The sequence below is a fragment of the Struthio camelus genome, chromosome 5, assembly GCF_040807025.1.
Source record: "Struthio camelus isolate bStrCam1 chromosome 5, bStrCam1.hap1, whole genome shotgun sequence".
NCBI classification, from domain to species: Eukaryota; Metazoa; Chordata; class Aves; order Struthioniformes; family Struthionidae; genus Struthio; species Struthio camelus.
The window spans coordinates 64,632,304-64,660,030 of NC_090946.1; the positions used below are offsets into that span (position 1 = coordinate 64,632,304).

Consider the following 27,727-nt stretch of genomic DNA (forward strand, 5'->3'; position numbering starts at 1 on the left):
ATAAAATATGATGTCTATGCTGGAACGTATATGCAGGGTGTATTTTCAAGTAGCTGCTGTGCCTCGATTACTGAGGTTTTAAGTATTTGAGCTGTTTAGTGTTTTGTGTTCTTCCCAACAGTAAAATAGATTAAGGGTATGCGTTGCCCTTTACTCTGTAATCGGTCTGCTACGTATCTCATTTTAGTTGCAACTTGAGTTACTATCTGCCCCCAGCCTGCATTGATCAGCACATTCTCAGACAAGACTCTGGTCAGTTTACCTTTCCCTCTCAAAATGGGGAAGAAGAAAAACATAGAAAAAGGGGAGATTGGAGGCTGTCTAGAGAGAAGCTCCCAACAGATAAGTCTTTAATTGTTAACTATGCTCTTATTGCTTCTACCTGCCACTCTTCCTTAAGCAATCTTTCTGGGGGAAAATAGTTTGTCCCTTTCTCTGTATACTTTTGGTCTCTCTCCTAATGACCTTTTAATTGTATTTTTTGTTTTGACAGGGGTTACTCTTTTTAGGACCATAAGACCTGAATTACTTCATAGCAGCATCAGTGACTTGAGTATTCAAACTGTTAGATTTAGTCATGAATGTCTCTGTTCTGCCAAGCCTGTGGACATTGTGGTGCTCGTGTTGTAGTAGTTAAACTGTTCAAAATGTGAAATGTTTGTTTGTTTTTAACTCAACTGTGCTTTAATATTTTTCAATAGATATTTTGTCCCCTCTTTTTGGGACTCTCCTGTCTTCTGCTCAGGTGAGTCTCCTTGTGCTGAATCAATTTCACTTCCCTGTATAACTTGACCTCAAGCCTGTTATTCCATGTTTGTGTCCTATAACTGATAACTAGCTTCTATTAAAACACAAATTGAGTTCCCACTGTTTTCAATTACATAACAATTTACTGAACTATTTAAAAACAAAAAAAATCCTGTGTCCTGCTCAGAATTCAGGCAGCTATTAGGCTACTTTCTCTTGCTTGTTTTCTGAGACTGGGCAACTGAAAAATGCATATTTGTATGCATGTAGATGATAGTAAAAGTAGTATGCAGTACGATCTAGGATGGTGATTCTGTTATTGCATGGCAGCTCTAGCCATCATGCCCAGTACAAACACAGGGCAAATAAATGTTTCTTGCGCTAAAGCTTTTACATTATGCATACATTTGTATTATGCAGTGTGACTCCTTTGTCTACATGTTGAACTATGAATATTAGTATATTTAGTATTGAATAATTTAAATGAATTATTAAAAAAAAGCATGTGAGGTTCAAAAATATACCTGTTCTTAAAACATGTTAATTGCAGTTTAGTACTACTTGTTCATGTGATATAAGTAGAATTGATCAGTACCTTTGTGTAGAAAATATTTTTTGCTGTATTCATTGCTTTGACAAACCCTACTTCTTCTTTTTAATGAGTATTTTATTTTTCTTATGTGTAAGTTTAATTACTGTATAGATGTGGAGTGGCTGGTAAGACAGTATCCCCAGGAATTCAGGTATGTTTATTTACATAGATGAAATGATACAATTTCTGACTCATACATTTCATGCAAGTTTTATCAGGTGATAAACATTTGTTTGCACTTGCAAATTACTCTTACTGATTATACACGTGTAGGCTCTTGGTTTCCTTGTACACTTTTTCTAGAGTTTTAATTCTCTATTGATTTCTTGAGGCACTGTTAGCTGCTCAGAGTTCAGTATCATTGGTTTTTGATTTTAGTAATTAATTTACAGGATGCTCCATGATGGGCCAAAAAATAATGCACTAGGGGATTTGTAAAGACAGAACAGGAAGTTTTTATGCTGTACAGTTTAGAGCTAGGAGCAAAATGGAGAAGAGGGAGTGTAGGAAGAGCATAAGAAAAATATGTGAAAATGATCAGGATGATAGGAATGGCTTGAGTTGCTGGGGGTTGTCATGATAGCAGTTTTTATTCACGTGTTTTTTGACATTCCATTCTGATAATGGCAATTCTGCCACACATGGATGGAACTTCTATTATAAACTGAGTGTCTTTTTTCTTCATTCTACTGAAAATGCAGTAGAATGAGTATTAGGAAGTGAACTTGAAAGTATCGCAAGAATAAACCTTGCCCTCTCCTTTCCCTCCCCTTTCCCCATTTCCTGCATAACAAATCAATAATTAAGTTGACTACAGAGCAACACTGTCTGTATCAATACTTGTAAGTGATTGTCTGTCTGTTTCCAGATGCAGTTTCTTGTAAGGAGCATTTATCTGTATTACTTTTGTATTTTTGTATTACTAGTTTTTATTTAGGTGTCTGATCTCCTCCACACACTTCCTGTTTTCCTTTTCCATCAGCGTTTTCTAGCATTTTCATCTTTGAGGTCTATATCACAGTTGCTTTTTTTTTTTTTTTTGAGATAGCTAGTTAGCCATACAGATTTTAGTGCCGTTGTCCTGTTGGGCCATTGGATTTAGGAGCTGGAAGTCATAGCTATGTGGGAGAGTGGTTTGGACTGATGACTACTTCACTGGATTTTTTTTTTATTTTTAAAAAAAAATACTCCTTTTATTTAAGGAAGAAGCCAATATTGGTAGTTCATGGTGAAAAGAGAGAATCCAAAGCTGAGCTGCTTGCACAAGCACGTCCTTATGAGAACATTAGCTTTTGTCAGGTAATTAACTTTTATATCATCTTCCAGTTGAAATTAAGCAATCTCTGTGCTCAAAACTTTGTTGTGGACAAAAAGAAAAAAACACTTTATATGGGAAATAAAAAACTTACTGTTATGCTTTAAGCGTAACTTCCTGGGACTATAGGAACCTGCTAGCTGTGTTTCTGGTCTTCTATGTTTGCTGTAGGCTGTCACCTGCAAGAAGGTTACAGGCAATAGCTGCCCACAAAAGTGCTGTTGGGGTCACAGAAGGGCTGCCCACCTTCTACACAAATTTATTACACTCATATTCTTGTTATGGATGAAAAGAGCCTCTGTTTATATGCAAAGCAAAAAATTGTAGTAGTATTGTTAGTGTAATCATAATCTTAAGTCTCATCATGTGTTACAAGACAATACTGTTGCAGAGAGTTTCAACAATACAGTTAAAATAGCTATGTATGCAATTGCTAGCCTCTGCCATTTTCTCTGTTACTCTTTTGCTGTCCCTGATCCTTAAGGTAAGTGGCTTCAGCTGGGGGGAGGGAAGTGTTAATGGCAAGGTGTCAGTGCTCTGGGATTTTGCTGGGAGGAGGATGTCCTCAATGGTGGGGGTTTCACCTCCCTTCTTGGGAGGTGCTTGGTGCTGAAGTTTTTTCCTCAGGCAAACTGGTGACCCTGATGTCCCCAGAAATCATGATATTGATGCAAAACTTAGTGAGTTCCCAAGGCCAGGATTTCTGGGTTGCAGTGTGCTATACTAATCAGGTGTTTGCACTAAGCTGTGAACTAACAATTCTTTGATTTGACTGTTGAGATTTTGATTGTGCTAAGAATAAATTCATGGTTTGCATGTAAGGTATTTCCTTTTCATGCGTAACAAAAATTCAAGTGTAATTGTCTCCCATATGATAGCCTTGTCTGGGTGGTTAATAGTGAGATAATGTTGTGGCGAAAGTAATTTGTGATGGGTTTCTTATTCAGGTATACTGCTTCAGAGTCTTTTCGTAGTCTACATGCCCTCTGTTATATCAGTACCCCAAAATGAAACTTTTTAACGTTTAATCTTATGTTCACCTCCCCCTTATATTAACTAGGCACAGTATTGGAGCCATCACTAAATGAAAGTACTTAACAGCATCTGTAACTCATATGTCTGATAATGTAATTAAGCTTGATGGCTTTTATCATGGTCATGGCCATACCATACATGAAGCTGAAGTACTTTTTTCTAAAGGAAAGGCTTTTAAGTGGTCTGAAAATATTTCATCCTTTTTTTAGAAATTTATGTTACAAATACCCATTTTAATGAGAGGAAAGCATTAAATAGCAGAAGGCGACTCTGTCTCTGGTTCCTCTCTTGGTTCTTTTCTTTGCAATGTTAGCTGTTAAGCTACTTGTGAGAGCTGACATACGTTTCAGAAGGCTGACTGTTTCTGAAAACATTGCTGGCAAGAGACCAGAAAGCCTACTGTAGCAGTTGCAGCAGCAAAAAGTTGCATTGCAAGTTAAAATATAACTTTTGGCAATTGGAGAGTATATTTAAAGATAACAAGAGGGAAAAGTTGCATATGGCTCGTGGCTTCTCCACTAGAGAGCAGTGAAATGAAACAAAATGAGGATAAAGCATCTTCTCCTTAACATTCTTGTATAAAGAAATGCACAATAGAAATATCTAATGATGATCAACTCTTTCGCTTTATAGGCCAAACTGGATATTGCATTTGGAACTCACCACACGTAAGTAACTACTCCGAAGCGGAAAGCTGCGCTTGTAAAGATGACCATAGAGTTGGTGTATGCAATTACCATGTTTGGAGTAGTGTTTAATGCCTTAACTTATAGAACAGGAAGATAGGTTGTTACTATTCAAAGACCTTATTATGAAGGGAAGGTCGACTATATACTAAGATGAAACCTAAAAGTACTATCTTCTGTGTTTTACGTGCATCTCTCTCATATCTGCAAGTTGTTTTAAGACCATACAACTGGCTTTCATAGAAGTTGCTGAATCTTAAAGACAAATTTCCTTTGTTATTTTGTTATTCTATTGATTATAGAATTCTAGTTTAAGGAAACAAATCAGCTGTTAACTAAATGGCAGATGTGCAAGTTAAACACCTGAAGTCAGTGAACTGCAGATATTGGTTGTTAATACATCATACAAAGACTTTATGTAGACTTTAGTAGTAGTTGACAGATTAGACTGAACACTGGCTTACTGCTCTGTTTTTGCAATTAACATGGAAAATCTGGAAGCAATAACTGCTTTTTTGATTACTTTCAAATTAAAACTTGAGTTGGATGTCATAGATGTGCCACAAAGGGAATTTTGTAGCTTGTAAGCTACGGACAAGAAGAGATGTAATCTTGTGTTTCATTCAGCAAAAGTCTTTATTTTCGGGGCACTACAGTATTTTTAATCAATTAATACTTTTGTGTAGGTCTTTATAAGAGGAGACATTAAGTTAGAACAGATCTGAAATGCTCATTTAAGGCATGCTTCTATTTATGATAGTATATATAGTGACCTTATCACCTGTTTGGGGGAGAAAATATGCAAATGCAGGGTGGGGATCAACTTTTTTTTAACAAGTCTGGCTTCTTTACCAGTCCCTCCATGTAAGTGATGGATACTGACAGGATTAAGATTAGTTTGCTAAATGGATCACTTTTAAAGCTTCAGCTTATTTTCTCTTAATAGTGTAAGCACCCACTATGTTATTCTATATATGCTCCACTTGAAATTTCTTCTTGTGTTGCAGTATTTGGGATAAATAAATTTGAGAGTTTTTAAATGCTGGAATTTTTATTTTAAAAGGGTTATTTTGGGGTACTGTACCTCTGAATGCGTTTTCCAGTGTAAATGGAACACAGTAAAATCAGTTTCACTGCGACGTGTTCAGGGGTAGATTACACAAAACCCCTTTAAATGCTGCAGGTTTTTTATGGTTAACATTTTGAAACATTTAGCAATTCAAAGCAGATAGGTAACAAAACACTTTTGTTCCAGGAGAAACTTAACAGATTTTACCACATAAATGTAAAGATTTAAATTTTATTCATGTTGCGTGATGTAAAACTAAATTACATATCAACAATTTTGAGGAAGTGTTTTGGTCAGTGTTATCACTTTTATATACCTTAATCCAACGTGTTGTTTTACTGTAAAATTTTTGCTTCACTGTCAACTCAGTGTGCGCTTGAAACAAGTCAAAATAACTTCCAGATTCGTTTTGATTATAGTGAGAGGTCTTATGTATTGCTAAGCAGTAAGAAGAGAAAACTTGTCTCTTTTCAGTGCAAGGTACTTAATGTTAGAATTTAGCAAAGTAGGATTTAAAGGCAGAAATTTCAGAATAAGTTGCTGCCTGAATTTGAACCTGATATTATTTGCTTAGCATTGATCTTGCCAGTAGACAGCAATGAAAATAGGAATATTTTTCCTTATGGCTTTAAATTCTTGATCATTGGTTTCTCTGGCAACCACGCTCTTCCTTCAAGCTCATGTGTATGCTATCTTGACACAACTGTAAAAACTCATAGGAAAACTGAAGTCACTGATGTTAATATACATGTCAGTATTTGTTTTCTGGACTTGATTACTAGCTTTAAAACTCCTTTATCCTGTAGCTCAAGTTTAGATATATGAATACCTCTTATGAATGCCTCTTTGCCCCCCTAACAGCTAGCTATCTAGGTACCTTTTCTTTTTTTAAAACTGTTAGTTTGAGGGAAGAACTAGACTTTAATGAATTTGGCTATAAGCAAAGATCTTTTAGTGTACCTTAATTCCTTTTCTAACAAGCAACAAAAGAATGAGTCTATTTGAAATACAGAAAGTGTTCTACAAGTATCCATTGCTGCTTTTGGAAGTCGGTAGCATGAGATGTTAAGCTGTACCCTGAAATAGATTGTATGATGCCACTAACAAAAATATATGTGGATATTCTAATGGCTGCCAAGTGAGTTTGGAATAGCATGCACATAGATTGAAGTATAATTGATTGCATTATGCAAAACTGAACAAATGATTTGAAAAGAATTCTCTTAATGGAGTGTTCTAATGGATTATTAATTTGTTTTAAGTATACTGAGAGCAGAAAATAAAATCTATATATATTGTTTTTAAGGAAAATGATGTTATTGTTATATGAAGAAGGGCTTCGAGTTGTGATACATACATCTAATCTTATTGCTGAAGATTGGCACCAGAAAACTCAGGGGTAAGCAACAATCTCTAACAAATCTCTTAATTCTCTACTAGTACTTTAGGTAGTGAGCCCATATGCTTTATTCTGGGTTACATGTGTTAAACTCTGTCTGAAAGATTCAGTGTAAGTACTGATAGATCCTCTACCTCCCCCTCCCCACCATTTGCTTTATAGTGAACAACGGATTTGGTAAGAGAATGTATAGAACGTGTATGGTGCAGGGTTTATTTTATTATGTATGTTGACTGTGCTGTACTAAATCAGAAGCTGGAGTTTGTTTTTTGAATTGTCAGCAGGCTTGAGCATATGCATTTTAAGAGCTGGGTTAGGTTAGTTATATTTTGTCAGATAATTGGGAACAGTATTTGAAATAAGAACGAACTTGGTTTGAATGGCAAAAAATGCCCTTTTTAATGTTCTCAGTATTTCATCTTAATGATTTTTAGATCTAGTTCAAATTATGTATAAGTGACCTTTTTGGAGGATTAAGATGCCTTGACTTTCAAAATTGTGCTGACCTACATTAGATGCCTAGATGTTAATCTGTGTATATAGCTATAATACCTGGAGTGGGCTTATGTTTTCTAAACTGTGCACGGAACAAACTCAATAGGGAACTGACTGAGATAAAGTGGTAAAACCTGTGAAACTGCTGCTGCTTTGAAAAATAACTTGCTGAAAACTGATCTTTAAATGCTGTGGCTTATATCAGTTATATTTTCTAATCTGTTGTAAGTGTGGGTTTTTTTTACTAGGCATGCAACTCTTGCTGTCACTAAACACCCAAATATGTTTGAAAATCGGGCTTTAAATAAGCATTAATAAGAATGTAAAAATTATTAAAGCAGGTTAGAGACTTAATTTCCATTATTTTGGTGGGAATTAACAGTATCTGTGCCCAATTTGTTTTTCTAACCCTTGTGATGTACCTGTTGGGATCCTGAGGTGTTAAAACAATTGGAAAATTTTAATTTGGGCCTGGCTGTCTTCACTTGGGGGGGGGGGGGGAAGCATGTGGAACACATCACTATTAATTGGCAGGATGAGATAGTAAGCATGTGGAGCTCCTTCCTATGTTTGCTACTGTGCAAAGACCTGTTACAAATCTATGCAAGCAGGCAATAAGGACTTCTCTCCCGAGAGCTCTGAGCATGGGTAGAGATGAAGGACATGATTGTAAGAGTCATTGGAGCATTTCTGATGTAGATTAGAGGAAAACCTATGTGCTTAATGGTATGGATGTTTTGAGGAATCAGATGTCTGGAAAATGAGATGCCTACAGCAGATGCTTGTAGACATTCTTTGCTTGATACCATCACTGGCAACCACATTTTTAGCTCTGTGCTAGGCTTTTGTCATTTCGAAATAGCACATGTATCCCTAGTGTTACATGAACCACAGCTTCAGGAGTAGGGGTTTCTCTTACAGATTCGGTTTTACAAACCCAGCTATTTTTTTGGCTTAAATACACAGCTGTTCAGCAAAGTCAGCTTTGAGGCGAATTCTAATAAAAACGTAATACACAACAACTAAAGCCTTAGCACTCCTTTTTTGTTAGGTGCTGTACAAATAGATTACAAGGTCTAAAGAACTGAATGGCGTAGAGAAGAATGAAGGTGGATCGCTCTGTTTTCAAATACAAATGCTAGGTGTCGTGAAATGGGACTGTCAGAAAATATATTCAAATTAAACAAAAGGAATTTTTCTTTATGAAGCATGCAGTTGATCTGTGAGCTCCTTGTGAAAGACTTGTGGATGCTGAAATGATTCAAAGGGTATGGGGCCAAGGTCTGCTGAGGGTTGCAAAACAGGTCGAAACTTCCTGAGTTGGGGTAGTTGCTCAGCTGAGAACAGCTGGAGTCTGGAAGAGTCCTAGGAGGGAGTATTGTGTATGTTCACTTTATTTAAATACTTTCCATAAGCATCTGCTGGAGGCAGGATACAAGATACTGCTAGTGCAGGATACAAACTGGGCATTTTCCTTTGTCCAGCGCTGCAAGTCTTGTGTTCCTAACATAGCACTGTGCTGCAAAAAAAAAAAAAAACTACACCTAGAAAGGTGATAGCTGTCTAGAACTGAACTCAAGTTGCTTTCTACTCTAAACAAAAGTTAGTTCTGAACTGGCCATTACCTTAAACTCAGTCTGACCAATTTCAGCTCCTTTATTATGTCATACTATCTCTTTAGGGAAAGACTAACTATGAAGCATTCTTTGTAACAGCTCAAGTAACTGTTTAAAAATTACCTTAATGTTGCAAGAATAATTTGACTAGGTGGACATTCTGCTTCTGCTCTAAATGTCTAGAGTGTAACTTGATGATAGGTACAGCTGAAGCATATGCCTGACAGACTGAGATAATAATTAGGATATCCTTAAACCAATTTGTGGGAAACATGGTTCCTTAATACACTTCCTAATTGCAATATGTCTTAATATATTGCAATGTGTCTTAATACAGTCAGTAATGACCCCGTGTCCAAGGAAACAACGCGTCTTTTTTGTAGACATTGCAAAGATTTCCTTAAAAAAAAAAACCTACGAGTGACAGGTTAATAATAACAAAAGTCCTTCCCACCTTCTACCCTTCTTCCTTTTCTGAGAATTTTTTGTTAGCTCTCCACAGTAACTTACGGTGTTAAGAGTTCTTTATCAAACTACTTGAAAACAGCTTTTCAGAAGTTGCTGTCTTCTGGGCATCCATCTTGTTGCCGTTAAACATGGCATAGTTTTGAATTTTTGCAATTTTCTGAAGCAACCTTTCATGAGATTGAGTGGCAGAAATGCAACTGCTAGTTTCTTGCTTTGAAATCTTTTACCGAGAGAAGGCTTTAGTATCTTCTGGCAGTTAATCTTTTGGAAAACTAAGGGGGTGTGAAAATACCCGTTTGCAATGCTTGACAAGTTGCCCTATTTGTCAAACACGAGAAATATTTTTCTTTTTAACCTTGCTGTAATAATGTGCAGTTTTACCAGTATGATGGCGCATAGGCTTCTGTATGTTCTGTAAGCCTTGGAATTCCAAAGGGTAGTATGAACGATCTGTACAATCGGTAATGCAGATACTTTGGTTACCATAGCTACATAATGCAAGAGTGGAAGGAACTGCTAGATGGTAGATTGAAAATGACTGTTCAGGTCAGTTTACTCAGAATGCAGATTAACCTCCAGGGTTGTATTATTTCCTTCTCAGCTGAAAACAACCTCAGACTCATTTTAGCCTTGCGATACTCAGGACTGCTTGATCTCGTTTACTGGCGACATATGGTAGTGGTAGTAGTTTGAATCAACTGTAAACCATGCTGATCTTTGTCCAAGCTTTTTAAATGACAGCGTTACAAAAGCAAAGCACCTATCTGTATGTATGTGGTGCAGTTATTCCTGAACTTAGGAGTGGGACTTTTAGTTTGTAAATGTCAATATAAAGCTTTAACTTTCATCTCCTTTAAGCCTTTAATGAAACTGGAATAAACTAGTAATTTCTTTTTTCTCCACTTAGCTGCTAATGTTCTTTGTGATGAAGCTCAGTTGAAATAAATAAACATTTATAAAGTTTGGCATATTCCTGTGGTGTTTACAAGGTCTCTCAAAATTCTGAAACGATGGACCAGAGGGAAACGAAGAGCAGTGTGCTAGCAGTATGTAGTGTGTTTTCTTTGTGTTAACACTTGCATAAAATAAATAGTATTTTAGCAAATACAGTCTTTATCCTGTCTTGATGAAAGAGCAATGTAAGAATGACCATTCAGTTCCCTGCTGTTTTTCTCTCCTATCTTGGAAAAAGGATGGTGGAGGCCTGAAGGCAGTGAAAATTTGGCAGTATGCTATATAGCCAATAGACCTCACTTTGCTGCCTAATGAATGCTAAAAGAGGTGGGTGCGCAATTAGTGATAGCAGAAAGTACTAGAATTTAGTTATGGTTGAAGATGACTTAGTCCACTGAGAAAGTAAGGAAAGCCTCTGGGATGTAGCCGTCTTGACTTGTTAGAAAAGCAAATTAAGGACTACTAATCTTATCACTTCATCTCAACTGTCCTTTGCTGACATACTAGGGTACTAGTGCATCCTGGGATATGAATTTCATGTGCCATGTTAGACCAGCATAATGTTACAAAAGTTTCATCCTGTTATACCAGCCTGTTTAATTTTGAGTACTGAAATATTATCATGTCATGGCTCACCAGTTACTGTCTCATTTTGGGAGCTATGTGATCTTTTAAAACTGGCTTGGGTTTTTTCAGTGAAAGATTTGTGGAGATTATCAGCTGTTTTTGTTGTGTAGAGCCCTCCCTACTTTATTTTGATGGAAGTTTGGAGAGGTGAAATATCACTGTACTCTGCTCTTCAAATTATGCAGAACTTTCAAAATCCATAGTTTGAATTTTTCTGTTACACGAACTAGTAGCTCAGCGGAATGTGGGGCGGTAACTTTTTTCTATTTGTACTCCAAATCTTAATGAAATGACTACTAGTCGGTATGTTCAAGCCTAGCCTGTTTAATGGTGATATAAAGCTGTAAACATATGGATAAATGTGTATGTTGTAATCTAGATTTGAGTGTATTAATTTTATGTTCTTATCCTGAGTATAAGACTTGTGATGACTCTGTAATCATAAAGTAAAGGCAAGTTACTTTGTAGTTAGTACCATCACAGTAAAACTGTATCTGTCCAGTAGTTATTTAGGACCTCCAGATCTTCTCTGATCACATACTAAAACATGTGTTAGTGTGATGTTTTGTGTTTTGATTTTTTTCTGATTTTTGTTTTCAGAATGTGGATAAGTCCTTTATATCCGAGGCTACCTCAGGGATCAACTGGTTCTGCTGGTGAATCTGAAACTAATTTTAAATCTGACCTAATAAGCTACTTGATGGCTTACAATTCTCCTACACTCAAGGAATGGATAGATGAGATTCAAGAACATGATTTGTCAGAGACAAGGTATATATTATCATGTGTTTATAATAACTTGCATGCTTTTTTCCAAAAATCAGACATCTGTCAGGATCCATTAAGTCATGCGTTTGTTTCTTAAGCTTACCTTGTTGCAAACTTGACAGTGTTCAAACATGAGTCTGACTTTAGGCAGGCTGACTTTTTTTGGGTTGGTTACTCAAGAAGCTGAAGACTTTGCAGTAGCCCGAAGCTGATGTCTTTGAACATCATTCACTCTGGGTTAAACTTAAAGCAGTAGTTGGCATGCTTAAATAAGTGTAAACACTTGCAGACTTTTCTGAAAGTTTTAAGTAATGAGCTGGCTTTGTATTGTGATAAATGATCACTTTTAGGTATTTTTGCAATAATGGTTTTGGCATTCTACTGTGTAAGAATAAGTTCCATTTAAATTGAGCATCGATATGATAGTCTTAAGGGGATTATGGTGGGTTGAGCAAATTCTAGTTTTAAAAACACATTTTAATGGAATGAAAGAAGTCTCACAGTAGTAATTTGTTAGAGGTACCTGTGCCCTAATGGGGGCACTGACTTTTGCTTAAGTCAGTCTTAAATATTTGCTTAAGTAAAATTGTTGGAGAACCTGCCTTGTGCGGGTTTCTTATGTGTAAGGGGGTCATATAAGCAAAGGTTATTGTAATGGGATTGTATTAAGAATAGGCCTCTGCACTTTAAGGCAGAGCTTCATCTATTTATATGCGTATAGAATTTGGCCTACTACAAGCATAGATCATGTGGTATTCTGTAGTAATATGTGGTATAAAAATATTGCAGTTTTGCAATGTTATAGTTTGTCTTGAAATAGTCTTCTCTGATACCACATTGTTGATATCAGTTAAATATCCTGAACTGAATTTTAAGGTAATGCAATAGATTCATCTTGCATTTCTACTGAAGTAGGGTATTTAATTCAGAAAGTGTAAATCTCTGTGGCTACTTACTAGCAATTTTATAAGCTGACAACAATTAGTTGAAAAGAAAAGCTGAAAAAGATGATAAACTGTGGTGGAAGTAGAGACTGAAACCTTGGCTGGTTAATATATGGAACAGGAAAAAGTGTCCTTTTCTTCACACGGAATCTTACAAGATTATGCATTTAAAAAAAGTAGCTTGTAGTCAGATGAGCTGACTTGAGCTTGAGTTTATGCTCTTAATTTCTTGATAATCTATGTGATTTCTGTAACCTGAGCTTAGTCAGATTGGGTTAGCCCTAGCTGATGTGAGTTTATGCATGGGTTAGGGGAGAGCTGCTAGTTAAGATGAGCATCAATTTTGTCCTGTATATAGTGTCTAGCAGACACTCATTTATGGATGAAACTAGGCATAAAATGCAGTGCGGAACAGCTTCTTAAACTGTCCATCAGTAGAGTCTGGGCAAGTTTCTTATGTTTGACCTTGCCCTGAAAAATAGCTGACTAAACTATTACAGTTGAAAAAGCTGCTCTTTGCTGCCTCTGAGCTATTAGGCAGCCAAATAAGATCTTGTACCTGAATCTAAGATATAGCAATAGACTGGGAGTTATGCTTTACCCAAAATCATGTGCCCAGTTCTGTGCCAAGCAAGAATTGTTTGCACTTTTTATTAGCAACATCTGTCTCCTGTCTTTTTGTGTATCAAAGTAGATGGTTCCTGTTGATGCTGTAGAACTGCCTGATGGTATGACAACCATATAAGATACTGATAATAAATTATACAGGGGAAAATCCACGTTTCTTTGTATTGCGAATCTTAAGTGCTGAAGATTAAATATTTATGGTTATACTTGTGTGCTTAAACCATGCTGATAGGTTTTTACTTGCGTATCTTTATACTTTACAAACTAAAACTTTCCAGAAATCATGTATGATGTTTTATGTGCTGCTTTTATTATTCTGGTGCTAAATGGAAGAGATGGTGCTCTGATGTAAAGTGCGCTACCTTACACTTGGTCATCATAAAATAACTCTTCAGATTGACTTACTCCCCACTGACTGTTGTATTTTTGGGTAGCAGAGCTCCAAATAATCTGTTGGTGGTGTGTTTTGTTTTTTTTTTTTTCCTGTAGAGTATATCTGCTTGGTTCTACCCCTGGACGATATCAAGGTATTGATAAAGAAAAGTGGGGTCATCTTAGGCTCAGAAAGGTACTAGAATTATTAATTTTTTGTCAATATTCTCTTTAACTGTAAATACCCTTCTGGAGAGCATTCTTTAGTTCCTTTCAGTTCTTCCTGCTATCCTTGCAATCTTCTAATATGTTGTGACAGTTAGCAAAAGCTTAAGCTTGCAACTGGGAGCACAGAGTCTGCATGTAATATTCCTGAGCCCTTTTACCAAAGTCAGCTTGAAGTCTGATTTGTCATATGTTTACAGATATGTGAGGAGTTGCCACTACTAAAGTAACTTCTTGTCTTGCTGTTGATGTTTCTAATGTTGATGTTTCTAATGAATCTGATGCTCACAATCCAGTCTTCTGTGACTGGGAGCCAGACATAGCCTTTTTCAAAGGCACTCACGGAGGAAAAAGGTGTTGATATGGACTTTCTTACACAGAGGAAACAAGCTTATTAAATTTACTCAACTATTAAGGGCTATTACAGTTTCTTTTCCCTAATGACCCAGTAAAAACGTTGAATTAAACAAATTTGCTCATAGTTCATGTCATTCAATCATGTGTTTTGTTCTGTTCTGCTGTATTTCTAAGATTTAGTGACCTTAACTGACAGAATAATTAGGAACACTGATTTTTGGGAACACATTATTTAGATAAGTCACGTTGGTAAGGTCTGTACAAGATTGCCCGTCTCAGGTTATTGTAGGGTCCTTTCTGTTTCAATACTTATTTAGAAATAGTTTACTGCATGTCATCTTTTAAATGCCTTTCCTCATTGAGGAATTTTTCTACCTGTATCACTTGCTGAAGGGGTATTTCAAATTCGACTGTGAATATCATATGATGCAATCCAGACATTTTAATGCAGTCCTTTGCAAATTTCAGTGACATGTAAAGTGTCTGTTTATCATGCTCCTTTTCAAAAGCAAGTTACTGTTTTAGATCTCCCATTGCATGTAAGCAGCATGTCCTTTCTCTGATGTAGATGTCTGCTGGATAGGATTTTGTCCGGTAAGACATTAAATGAAAACAAACCGAAAAAGAACAACTTGTAAAGGCTACAGACTGTCTTATTGCAGATGTTTCTGTGGTTAAAAAGCTTAGTTTTTGGCTTTTAAGTGTAAATGCAAATAAACCTAGTGACACTACACTCATGATTGAAGCCATTTAGCTATATGTGCCCCCCTCTCCCCCCCCCCCCCAAGAGATAGGGGAAAGGTAGCTACAACATCTAATTTGAGCGCCTATATTCTTCTATTTTCTCTTTTTAATTAGACTTTAAATCCCATTCACAGCTTAAGAACTTGAAAAAATAGAACTGAAATAATTCTTTTAATTGTTCATTTTTCCCATTTATTGTAAGGTTTTACTGTAGCTGGGGTTTTAGGTTATGAAAGAAATTGGATGGCCAACAACCATCAAGTATTAAAGGGTTTAGTTGTTTAGTTTCTTATGATGCCCTTAAACCTGTTCTGTGTGTGGTGTGGTGTGTGTGTTTTTTTTTTTTCCCTTTTAGGAAGAGTTTCTAGAGTATTTTTTACCCATTATCTACTTAACAGCTCTCTGGTTATCTTGTGACTTCTCTTGTAGTGGGCTTTGGGAAGATCCTAATGATAATTAATGATTTATTAAATGTTGCCAAGTTAAATACATAGCCTGAATGTTGATCTTTTTCTTTGACGCATCCCGTAATTCATTTTTGACAGAAGCAGTATCAAACCAGTAATTAAGGCTGTCTCTTCCTGGTGCTGTCTAACAATGTTTTAATTCTTCCTCAATAGCTTTTGAAAGAGCATGCATCGATACCAACGCAGGAATCTTGGCCCGTTATCGGACAGTTCTCAAGCATTGGCTCAATGGGAGCAGATGGGTCCAAGTGGCTGTGCTCGGAGTTCCAGGAGAGCCTCGTGGCCACAGGCAGCAATGTGACAACTCTCCTTAAATGTGATGTTCCGATTCACTTGGTAGGCTTCTAGGTGCTGGTGGCCTTTACTTAATGTTTATTCTTTAATCTCAGTCACTGGTTTGCTTTTTCCTTTTGGAAGGAGCTAACATGGTTTTCATCTTGAAATCAGTAGAAGAATCTTTCCCCTTCAGTTCATCAGTGCTGAAAGTATGAAATACTTGTTGCACTGTAACAGTGTGATAAAAAAATTCTGTTAGGGTTGAGTAAAGAAAGCTAAGGGGAATTCCTTTCACTTTACCTTAGATGCAACCATCCGAACTAGTCCCTTGTGTTTCCTTTATGGTCATTGGGATGAAATATTTGCTTCCAGGTAATGAGTCATCTGACCCACTTCAGGATGAGATAAATCTTGCTCAAGACTTCTGCTGATGGTAGAGTAGATATGGATGTCTGTCTTGTAGTCATTTAAAGTTAAGGTGCTAACTGCCTATTGTTTACCCAGATGCTGTCTGCTTATCTGGATCTTAAATAGCTTCATTGAATTTAACGGCAGACAGGAGAAACCAAGAGCAGAAAGCTGTTTTTAACATTTCCTAGAACCTGTTAATGTTGCACAAAGCTTTGTGTCATGTGTCATTGAAAGATGTATTCTGTTTTAGCAGCTTCCTAGATGTCTACTTTGGAAGTTCTTTAGTTCACTGATCTGTTGTTCCTTCTGAATGTTGAAACCCAGATGCTTGCTGCACAGTTTGTAAGAGCCAGAGAGCTAAAAATCTATCTGAATTATTGTCACAAAAGTTTAACATCTGTACTTGACATAAATACTATGCAGTAGATCATTATAATAGATTATTACTATATTATGAAAGCTACTTAAAGTGACACTTACCTCAGATTAAACAGAGTATTCATATGAACATGATGTACTATAAATTCCATCTGTATGATTGGTTATATTTTCCTCTAGTGACCAAAAAATATTATAGTAGTCTCATTCTCATTCAGTAGTTTATCTTCTGTTGAGTTTAGTGGAAGTGGCTGTTTGTGGTGCTGAGGTGTAACAACCACCAAGCGATTCATACTTGAAACAAATTTTCTAACCTGATTATTTCAGTTAAGTTATCAGCACAACTAGGGGGATGAGTAGAAACAAAAGTTTGTAGCAGGAGCTTGTTAAATCAAAGAAAATTTTGCCAAATTATACCCTCACTGTGCACTAATTGCCATACATAGTCATAATTGAAATGCGATGTAAAAATCTTCTATTTAAGTTCTTAACATTTATTATATAACTACAGTGAAATTAGCTTAAACTCAATTCTTTGAGTTCCTACCTTCTACCTGCTGATTTTTGGTAAGCTGTATAAGAGAGCTAAAAACATTAAAGGCTTTCTTTGTTATTGGCAGAGGACTGATTTTTTTTTTTCCTCCCATGTCTAGTTTAAACTGCTGTGTAGTTCTATTCATTCTGAAAAATGAAGCTTTTATTGTGTTTTTCCCCCCTCAAGCAAGAATTTTCATTTTTAAAGGGGATTTTTGTTTGAAATTTGGCAGCTGTGTATTTAGAGCTGCATTATTAAAGTTGTGTGTGGTGTTTTCTTTTTTTGTTTTGTTTTTTCCCCCTCTCCTGAAGGTTTATCCTACTGTGGACAATGTGAGGCAAAGTCTGGAAGGCTATCCTGGTAAGCAGATGAATGAAGGGGGGATGAAACCTTATTGGCTCCTTGTTTGCAGGACATTATGGCAACTCATTTCAGTGGTTCCTGTTGCATCAACCTGAAGCTGTCATCTTGCAGGAACTGTTGAATAGGTGACAGAGTGCTTTTACTTCTGTAATTGGTGTTCTGGCTCTAGCTCTCCAGTTGTGTGACTGAACAGGAAAAGCTTTGAGCAATGGTATGTAAGGTACAAGCCTGCAGAGTCATGTTCCTATGTCACTGTATAGGAGAAGAAAAAAGCTCTAGCTCTAACCCTAGTCGTACATTCGTGGTAGATGAACCAGATGGTCATGCTGCTATTTAGAGGGACTTTGACAGGCTGGAGAAATGGGCTAACAGGAACTTCATGAAGTTCAGCAAAAGGAAATGCAAGTCCTGTAGTCCAGCAAGTGAGGAGAAATAACCCTGTGCAGTGATACAGACTGAGGACTAATGGGCTCCAGCTTTGCAGAAAGACCTGGGAGTCCTGAAGTTGTCCACGAGCCAGCAGTGCACCCTTGTGGCAAAATAGGCTAACGGTATCCTAGGCTGTATGAGGTCGAGCATTGCCAGCGGACCAAGGAAAGTGACGCTTCCCCTCTACTCAGCCCTAGTTAGGCCACCTCTGGAGTGCTGTGTCCAGTTCTAGGCTTTACAGTGCAAGACAGACGTTGGGCATAATGGGGCAAGCCCAGTGAAGGGCCACTAAGATGATTAACAGGTTGGAGCATCTGGCATATGGGAACGGGCTGGAAGAATTGGAATTTTTGTCTGGAGAAGAGGAGACTCGGGGAGGATCTTATCAATGTGTGTAAATACCTAATTGGAAGCAGAAAAGAACATGAAGCCAGACTCACCTTGGTGGTGTTCAGTGAAAGAACAAGAGGCAACAGGCATAACTTAAGAACAGGAAATTCCATTTAAACATAAGAAAGCTTTCCTGTAAGGGTACACTGGAACAGGTTGTCAGGAGAGATTGTAGAGTCTTCATCCTTGGAGATATTCAAAACCCCATAAGTCATGGTCCTGAGCAACCTGTTCTAGTTGACCCTGCTTTGAGCATGAGGTTTAGGGCTAGGCTATCTTCAGAGGTCCCTTTCAACCTCTGACTCTGTGAGCCTTAGGTATTGTTGAATCCATGAATACGTGTGTTCCTGTTCCAGGCCAGGTGACTCTGCTCCTGTATAGTATGAGTTAGAGTAGCTGTTGAACTTCCTAACTGTAGATGGAACTTCAAATACAAGGCTAGCAGGACTGTTACCAGCTATCTGGATTTTTCATCAGAACTGAACAGTGTTTAGGCATATGTAGAAATTGTGACCAGTGAGTTTGTAGGTCTTTATGGTTTCACCAAGTAAAGTTAGGCTCTCTTGAAATGCACCTGGTTATCTACAGCATCTGTATAACAAAGTTCTTCATCTCCAAAGTAGGAGGTGCAATCTGTGGTGACTCTTGCTGCGATCTGTTTCATTCTGAAATAACTCTACGGAGTTATTCAATAATTTCAATAATTCAATAAATGCAAATATTCAATAAATTCAACAATAGAGAATTATATTAACTCTATCTGTACAAGTGTACAGCTCCATGGATTCCTGTAGCTGGTGCATCCATTAGAGTAGTAAAGCATTTGTAACAATCCCTTATGGCAGCTTCCTGAACAAGTTGAATGCAGTAGGTCATGCAGATGCAGCAGGAATGCATCGTGTTCCTAAAACACAGCACTGATATAACTCAGTATATGATTGCTGATTCATCTTTGTTAGAATCCATTTCAAGAAATCATAGTATACATTAGCAGAAGAGATGAGAGCCACATATAATTTCATCTTAGAAGTTCTTATTTTTAAATAAATTGGCTGTTTTGCTGGATGCTGTTTTATTCCTGCTAGCTTGTGAGTAGTAATTATAATCTGTAGGTATGAACTGATATTGCAATCAAAAATATCCATAGACCTCTGTCTTTAAAAGAGGACCTAATTCTAGAGCCTGTATACTGGTTCTTTTTGTCCTAGTGTAAATTTGTTACTTAGTATGGGGACTTGTTTAATTGTCAGAATTAAAATTATATATATATATATATATATATATACAAACACACCATTTTATATTACTGTAGCATTTGACTGCTTTCCAAAGTCAGTCATAATAGTACAGATAACACATTCCTCAAGCCCTTTGCTGCCTTCAGATATCTTTCAAAAAGCAAATACAAACATTCTGTAATTTTTTTTTTCTCCTTAAGCGGGTGGCTCACTTCCATATAGTATACAAACAGCGCAGAAACAACTTTGGCTGCATTCGTATTTTCAGTAAGTAAAACTCAGTTCTTGTCTCTTTCTCAAACTGTGTGTTTCTGCTTACACTGCTGTAACATTTTAGTGTTAACTGCATATTAAGAGGCAGTGGTGGGGAGCATGGTACTCTTCAACTCCTTAAAATAATACCTTTAGTTCCAAGTCTGGTGGTCATATGTCCAGAACATAGTCAAAATGTGGTGGGTCTGTCTTTCTTTTTAACCTGTTAAAATGACAAGGGATACTATTGCTAATGGAGGATCCTGTCAGATCTGGGGCTCTCTAAGCTTTTGTTTGAACTTGCATCATGTTATTCCTTCATGTTGTTAACAGTTGTACTTCACTTTCCTACTTCTGCCTCAGTGTTCACAGGGTTTCAGCCAAGCTTGTAACTTTCTCATAGCAGGATTAGCATTAGGAAGTGGTGTTAGGATGGTGGGTTTGTGGGTGTTTTTCTGTTTTTGTTTTCTCCTCTACAGCGCAGCAATTCTGTTGCAAAACTTCTAACAGTCCGCGGTGGTAATAGCATCTTTTGTTAAAGGTGCCTGACGTTTTCCATTAAGAGCTTCTATTTTCACTTGCTTCTAATTCTGCCAAATTTTAACCATCTGACACGTTCAGTGCCAGATGTCTCCCTTGGGCTGAATCTTTTTAAAAATTTAAGCATTTTTTTTGAGAACAATGAGAAAAAGTTGTTTTGCACAGATCAAAAAAAATCTGGTAGCCTTTCAAGACCACAGCTCCCCATTGCTTTCAGCAGAAACTTAACTGTTCCAGGTGGAAGCTGCTCTGTGCTTTGACTCTTTGCCCATCTCTAAGTATGGTTAGAGTTGGCAAAGTTGTGTACGTATTCAGATGGCTGAGAATGCAGTTGCTAGTTGCAGAGGGCATGCTTCATTCTGGAGTGAACAGTTCTGTGATTGCTGTTGTGAGCCTTGCTGGTCAATGTCTGAGGAAAGAAACTGGAACGGAAAGCATGGGGCTTTGTTTTTCCTGCTTTTTAAGTGTGCCATCTGATTATGTTCAGCAAAGGAAGAAAGTTACGAACAGAAGATAAATGACCTTGAATGCTTTAAGATGGCTCAGTCAAGACTCAGAAAAGATCATAAAATTAAGGATGTTTGTGCAGCTTTCATTCAGCTTCTGTAAGCATAATACCTTATGACAGCTTTGCTGGAAGAAAAATGTAACTTTGTGGTGGGGGGACATGTCTATCTTGTGTGTTTTTCCTTCTCTCCAGTTAGTCTCTTATTTAGTGCACAGAATGCTACTTGTTAATAACACCATTCAGTTTCTTATTCCTATTCAATGGGAAACCACACTCATAGCTGTCTCTATGAAGATATTCATGTCCTGCTCTGACAACAAAAGGACTGTTTTAAATTCATCTATGAAGAAGTAGTTGCGGATGACAAGTGGCCCTGCATCATCTACTTTGTAGGGACTACCCAGATGCGGATTCTTATCCTGCAGTAATACAAGGCATTAGTCCTCAGAGAAAGACTGTATGTAAGCCATAGAGCAGTTGACATACAGCAACTTCTTATGATAATCTGAGAGAGAAAATGGTAGGTCCATTTATATCAGCTTCTCCCTAGTGACCACGTGCTAGTTCTTAACCTCACATATTATTTTGGGACACTGTTATAGAAAATGAGTCTGCTGAATTTGAGTGGATATGGTAGCTGTAACAGTCATCAGTATTGATGCATTCAAGTCTACAAACACTGACAAATCTATTTTTACAGAGTCTGTGATAAAGATTTCAGAATATTGCCATGCTCATTAATCGTTGTATTGTTGACGCTATTATTGTGTTCAAAGCATGCTGGAAAGTGTCATGCTTAACGCATCTGCCAGTTAAACTCTGCGGACCCCAGGTTTGATTAAATTGCATCAGAGAACATGTATGGTTAGTGGTAGATGATCCTTACAGTGAAAAGGAGAAGGAATAGCTCCTTTTAGAAGCAGGGAGAGATTAATGGATAGGAAAATGGTGTCCTATATTCCCACTCAAAGAAGTAGAACCTCTGCCCCAGGCATGCTAATTTTGTCTCTGGCAGTTAGTGGGTGGCTTACCTAATTCTTCTGTTGGTTGAATATATTCAACTACTCTGAAATGCAGCTTTGAACTGAAATAACTTTTAAAATAATTTCTCAAAAGAAAATGATGAAACTTAATATTGGTCTCACTCTTCTGATTGCAGCAAGTGAATATTAGACTACTTTTAAATTAGCTATTGTGTAGATGGTACAATTTGCTCAGTTTTCTCTCTTATAGAGAAGTATTTTATTGCTTCAGTATTCAGTAAGTGTTCTGTTATTGATAAATTTGCAGTGCTTAGTGGTTTAATTGTTTCTTTATGAAACAGCTGATTAGCTTTAACAGTGCATATAATGCATTTTTAATGCTAATTTTAATTGATTGCCATATAGTACTATGTCTTATGCTCATATAGTTACCTTGTTAAAATTCTTATTTCCAAAGAATGAAAGGGATTGGTTTGACAAGACTTTGTTTGATTGGCATTAGTATCCCTCAAGTCCATAATCCTAATTGTATTAGTGCATCGTCTGATCTTTTGTCCTCTGGAGTTCTGAAGAAGAATAAACTTGCTTCTCAGCTTGAACTACAGTGTGGTTCCCCTAACTTCATAAAAACCAAAGTTCCTTGGCTCTAAAGATCAGAGAAATAGAGCACTTGCTCAAAGGACCTACTATTCTCTTGTGACTGAGACTAATGGCGGGAGTTGCCTTAACCAGGCTTAAGATATGTTGCCAGTATCTTGAAATGGAAAGTCCATTGACTGTTTGAAGTAAGAACTAAATGATGAAAGAGATGGTGTTGTAGAAAATGAGTTATTCCTGACTCTGCTTGTGTTGAGTGTGTTTGCCTGGACTAATTTTCAGAGTGGTTATGAGCGTCTGGCTTCCCTGTCTCGGTAGCCCCTCTTGGGAAGGGGCTGATGTTTGCTGCTTCATCTCATTTGTGCCAAAAAAGTCAGGCATTGGTGGTGAATGACTTAGTGTATGTTTTTGTAAGTGCCTCTTAAATTGATTGCAGTTTCTATTTTCAAACCCCAAATCCAGTGAAGATTAAAAAGAATGTTTATCAAACATGTAACTAAAAAAAAATTTCTAAAACTTTACAAGTGATTAAAGTGGATGTAAAAGCAACATCTCGTTAGGATTCTTAATTGTAGTGCAAGTTGAGTGCAGAAGTACTTCCTGTACTGCAGAAAATACCTTATTCACAGTACATCATATTTTGGGTGGTGGGCAGGGGGAAACAAATTGAACTCCAAAGCAGCTACTGGAAGGGCAGGAGGGGCAAAAATTGTTGTATTTTACCAGAGTGGGAAAGCAGATGGGCTGTTTAATTCAGTGCTCTGCATCATAGTGGAGACGCACCTAAAAGTGACTGTTGTCACAGAGGCTGCGTAATTCTAAAGGCAACACAAAAAGCAAGGTGCTGATGGAGATGCCGCAAGAGTTGCGGAGGGAGGAAGTAGCTTCAAGTTACTAGTGAAAATATCAGGAATAGTGGTTTAATGTCACTATAAAGCTGTATTAGTGATAAGGAATCAGAGTTCTAGGAGTATAAGGGGGGGTGGTGGCAAAAATGCTGCATATTTTACTGTTCAAACAGTTGTTATTGATAATATCTATTCACATTACTACTCTTCCTCACCCCACACTTGAGGATTTAGGTTACATGATATAGTTACCTATTTAACTGTCAACATAAATAAACACAGATTGAAGTAGTTATTTTGCCCATAAGACTTCACAAAGCTAATTTCATTTGACTTACTATATTTATCTTCTAGGATACTGAAAGTGCCTGAAGTTTTACTGCATCATGAGATCAGTACTTAGCACATCCTCTGCCAGTTGCATTCTGATGAAGAGTTTGCAGTTTAAAATGTGTTAACCCAGTTTGACTGGAAGTACCCTCAGGGTGTTACATTGACATATGCTCTCATTCTTGCTGTGCAAAGCAGCAACTGTTCTTAGATTTTACAGTAGGTTTTTTATAATCTGTTTTGGTTGTTTTTTCTGAAATATGCCAGGAAAGTTCCATGATAAAGTTGAAATTTAGCTGATTTGAGTGGATTAATCAGATATTGTACCATCTGAAATTTCTTCCATTTCTTCTGGTTTGTAAGTTTGTTATGCAGTCCAGAGGAATGTGCTGATTTTGAGGCTGAAGGAGAAACATCTCTTAAATGCCCCTTTGATAATGCTTTTACTAAAATCATCCGAGTTTTGAATGGTAATAAAGTTTAAAAAAAAGAAATATCTGATAAGAGTATGATCTTCTTTCTATCCTTACATATATTTATGCTGCTGTGTTAAAGTAAATATAGACAAAATATACATACCTCTTTCTGATTTTTAACTTTCTGGAGTACTGGTTTCAATTGCTTATAATTGATCCTAGCTGCAGTTAATTTACTGTAGAATGTTTACTGTAGAACAGAAATGGAAGACATGTGGTAGTATTCTTGTTGAAATGCAGTATTTAATTGTATGTCAGTAATAATTGGGAGATAGAGGAGGCAGTCTGAGATGGTATTTCAAAATTACTGTAGCTAATAGTGGGGGAAGAAGTATGTTCTTGAGTAGGGCAGTAGGACACTACAGATCTGTGTTCTGTTTTTGACTCTACACTTTTTTTTTTTTACACAACCTTACTGGAGTTAACTTTTTCTGTTTTGCGAGATGAAGCTGTTAACAAGAATTTCTGAGTTGCACCTTAACCTTGCAGTCCATATGTAAATGCACAAACTGTAGAGTCCCTGCAGGGGAAGAGTAGCTTAGTTAGCCCTGTCTTTCATCTTGGGGTAGGGATGCTAAAGTAACTGAGCCTTGGCTCCAGAACTGCAAAGTTCACATGGAGTTACTCATGTGAAAGTTAGTCCCTAAAGTCAACTTAAGTGAACTGTGCTCATTCAGAAGGCTAATATGATGGAAGAAGTGGAAGGGCTGGAGTTACAGGTTTATTTAAGAGGCTTTTGAGAGGAGATTGATTCATTTTGATTTGCCCCTTAGAAAAGGATGCTAAATTAAGGAGACAAGATTGTGACAACCCAAACCAGAGCCTGTTATAATCCAAACCAGAGAAGTCAAGTGTCTGGGTGGAGGAAGCCCTTTCACTTCCTGCTTTTGAGTGAGGACTAACAGCTGTGAGTGGAAAGTGCTTCTAAGTACCATGATTACAGTCCCTGTTCTGTAACAGTGTTGCTGAATTATCCCAGCAAGGCTTGCTGTTTTAAGATAGTTTATACATATCTGACCTCTACTATCTTAAGCCTTCAAGTTTCTCAGTGGCTTAGGGCACAGACAAAAGGAAGAGAACAGATAGCATCAACAATCTATCAGTTCCTCCCTGCCTTGACTTCATGTGTAATAAATTTTTAATAAGCTTAGGGAATTTTGCAGGGCTTAATTTGGTGCCAAGACAAAGCTTATTTGCTTAAAGGTGCAATCACTGGCTGTCTTTGAAGAAGAAAAACTGGCTGAAAGTTCGGACTTGGTTTTTCAAGTGCTAGCTGGAGTGGAGGGATGGAAAACTTGTTGGGGGATCCTGATACACTGAGGAGAACATCCCTACCCTTCAGGCTTCCAGGAAGATTGGAGTTCAAGATAAAAATGCAGTTTAATATAGTATTTTCAACCTTTTTATAGAGTACACAAATATTAAAAGTGCCAGGTAAAGAAGGGTAGTATTACCAAAAACATGGCAGTACAATATGGTGATTCTTTTTTAGACACTGTAACAAAAGCTTATCTGAAACATTCCTTTTCTTCTCTTTTTAGCAAATGGTCGGCAGAAGTCTCGGGTCGAAGTCATGCCATGCCTCACATTAAGACCTACATGAGACCGTCTCCTGACTTCCAGAAGATTGCGTGGTTTTTAGTTACAAGGTAAACAACTAACTGTACACCTCTCAAAGCTGTAATGTATTAAGTTCTCATCAGTTGTAGGCCCAAATGAGTTACCTCTGTACTCCTTCTAATATTAGAAGTAATGACAGGAATTTCTAGTCCATACTTCATGTTTCTCCATTACATTTTTGTGGACTTTGTGATCTCTAGAAAGTTTGATCCTTTTACTGAATTATATAACCTTTTCTGTTCGGTGGAAGCTGAATTGGTCCTAGACAGTAGTTAAAGAAAAAAGCAAACTTTAAGAATATAAATTTTCTGTTAGAAAAGTACTTGCAAGGAGCAAAATATTCTAGATCCTCTAAATAGTATACAGGATCAGTCAGTTGTACATTGTGAGAGCTTAAATGCAAGAGAATTTTCTGTGGTGTATACCCAGGTGTTTTTCTTAGATGTTAGTAACATCTCTTGAAGACTTGAATGTTAACTTTAATAATCTATTAAAAATAATGGCAAATTCTTTTTTGGAATCCTAGTCTTGGCATCAACTTCACAGGCATGAAACAATCAGATGGTTGTAAAGAATGTGCAGCCTAAGGCAGGAAGACAGGTCTAACATACAAGTTAAGTTTGTGCCCCCTGTATGAGATAGCAGCTTGAGGGATCAGATAGCAATGGGTTTTGACTACTGAATGTAGCAACCACAAGTTCACCTATGGAAGATGAAAAGCAACACTACTTTAATTGTTTTGCAAGTTATCCATGTTCTATTCTGAATTTCTTAGATGAGCAGAAATAGTCTGCTCAGAAGTCTTTGTCTTTGAGCATGCAGAGTGACATGATACTACCTGCTTTTCTGTATGTTGTGAATAAAGAGTGTATTTGAAAGTTAACTTCCAGAAACCTGAGGAGAAGAAAGGTATGGAAGGGAAGGGTAGTGGAAGGGGCAGATATTTATTCCTGCTGTGTCTAGTTCACTCTGAGTTTTGTGGAACTCCACCTCTCAAACAATCATAGGTTTATTTATCACTTGAGATATGTGACCTTGTGATTACAGTTAAAATTATATTATCATGAAAATATGTTGCTGTTTGCACAAACCAAATTCTTAATCCTCTTTAGGAAAGGAAATGGAATGGTAGTGGTGTATTTCAAAGTTATCAAAAATTCTAGGCTTAAAGCTTTCTCTTCTGTAATATCTTCCATTTATGTATACTAAACTTCACAATAGACTAGCCTTGTATTTTTTTTCTTGTGGTGGCAAAAAGGAGGTGTTACTTGGGAAGAGTATGTAAGCTTGTTGCTTTCTACAGTCCCTTTCCCTTGTACTTTCTCAGCAGCCACAATCACTGGGTTTGGGGTGTTAGGAGTACGTCTCTGCCTATTATTTTGAATCTTTTTATGGAGCTGTTGTCCATTAACTTATCTAATACTTCCTGAAACCTGCTGATAACATCTCCTTCTGTAAACTACTGTAACAAGTTCCAGAAGTTCAATACCTTTATGTTAAAATATTCCAACTTGTTAAATTGTCTTAATGACTTATATAAACTTGAATGTGATCCACCTTTTAGCCTTCTCCCCAAACTGAAGTCTCTGCTTTAATCTCTCCTTGAAAGGAGCTGCTCCAGCTCCTTAATTGTTTTAGTTACCTTTCTCTGTGTCTAAATTCCCGAGGTCCTAGTCAAGTTGGGAAAAGCAGAATTGATCATAGAACTCAAGATGTGGGTGAATTAGGGTTTAATTTGACTCTGCAGATCAGATTCACCTGCTTATAGGTGTGTAAATCGGAAATCAATTTTGCACATTGCTGTGCACCTTGTTTACTATGGTAATTCAGTAAGATTATACTCTGGGAACCAGAACCAAATTCTCTTTACTACTAAAATGGAAATGTCGGGGAAGATGTCTTATCCTTCTCATGTTCTTACTAATATGGTTGCTTAAGGATCAGCCAGATCTTTCTGCTGGAGAAATTCTAAGGGAAAAGCTGAGCTTGGGTTTTGACTATATAGTCTGGCTGCCTTTGCCTGTCCAAATTCGAGGCAGATCTGCC

General features: G+C 37.1%; 1 protein-coding gene across 2 annotated transcripts in view; it reads left to right on the forward strand.

Annotated features, from left to right (window-relative positions):
• The window catches only part of TDP1 (tyrosyl-DNA phosphodiesterase 1), a 56,806-nt gene that overhangs the window by 2,349 nt on the left and 26,730 nt on the right, over window positions 1-27,727 (forward strand). For both annotated transcript variants that reach the window (XR_011141611.1, XM_068946792.1), the window contains exons 3-13: window positions 702-745; window positions 1,435-1,490; window positions 2,542-2,638; window positions 4,323-4,357; window positions 6,751-6,843; window positions 11,604-11,774; window positions 13,832-13,910; window positions 15,661-15,843; window positions 17,419-17,467; window positions 19,728-19,794; window positions 25,603-25,710. Coding sequence is in view for 1 of the 2 variants with exons in the window: in XM_068946792.1 (XP_068802893.1) it covers window positions 702-745; window positions 1,435-1,490; window positions 2,542-2,638; window positions 4,323-4,357; window positions 6,751-6,843; window positions 11,604-11,774; window positions 13,832-13,910; window positions 15,661-15,843; window positions 17,419-17,467; window positions 19,728-19,794; window positions 25,603-25,710 (982 nt within the window). In the remaining variant the exon portion in view is untranslated. The remainder of the gene's footprint in view (window positions 1-701; window positions 746-1,434; window positions 1,491-2,541; window positions 2,639-4,322; window positions 4,358-6,750; window positions 6,844-11,603; window positions 11,775-13,831; window positions 13,911-15,660; window positions 15,844-17,418; window positions 17,468-19,727; window positions 19,795-25,602; window positions 25,711-27,727) is intronic.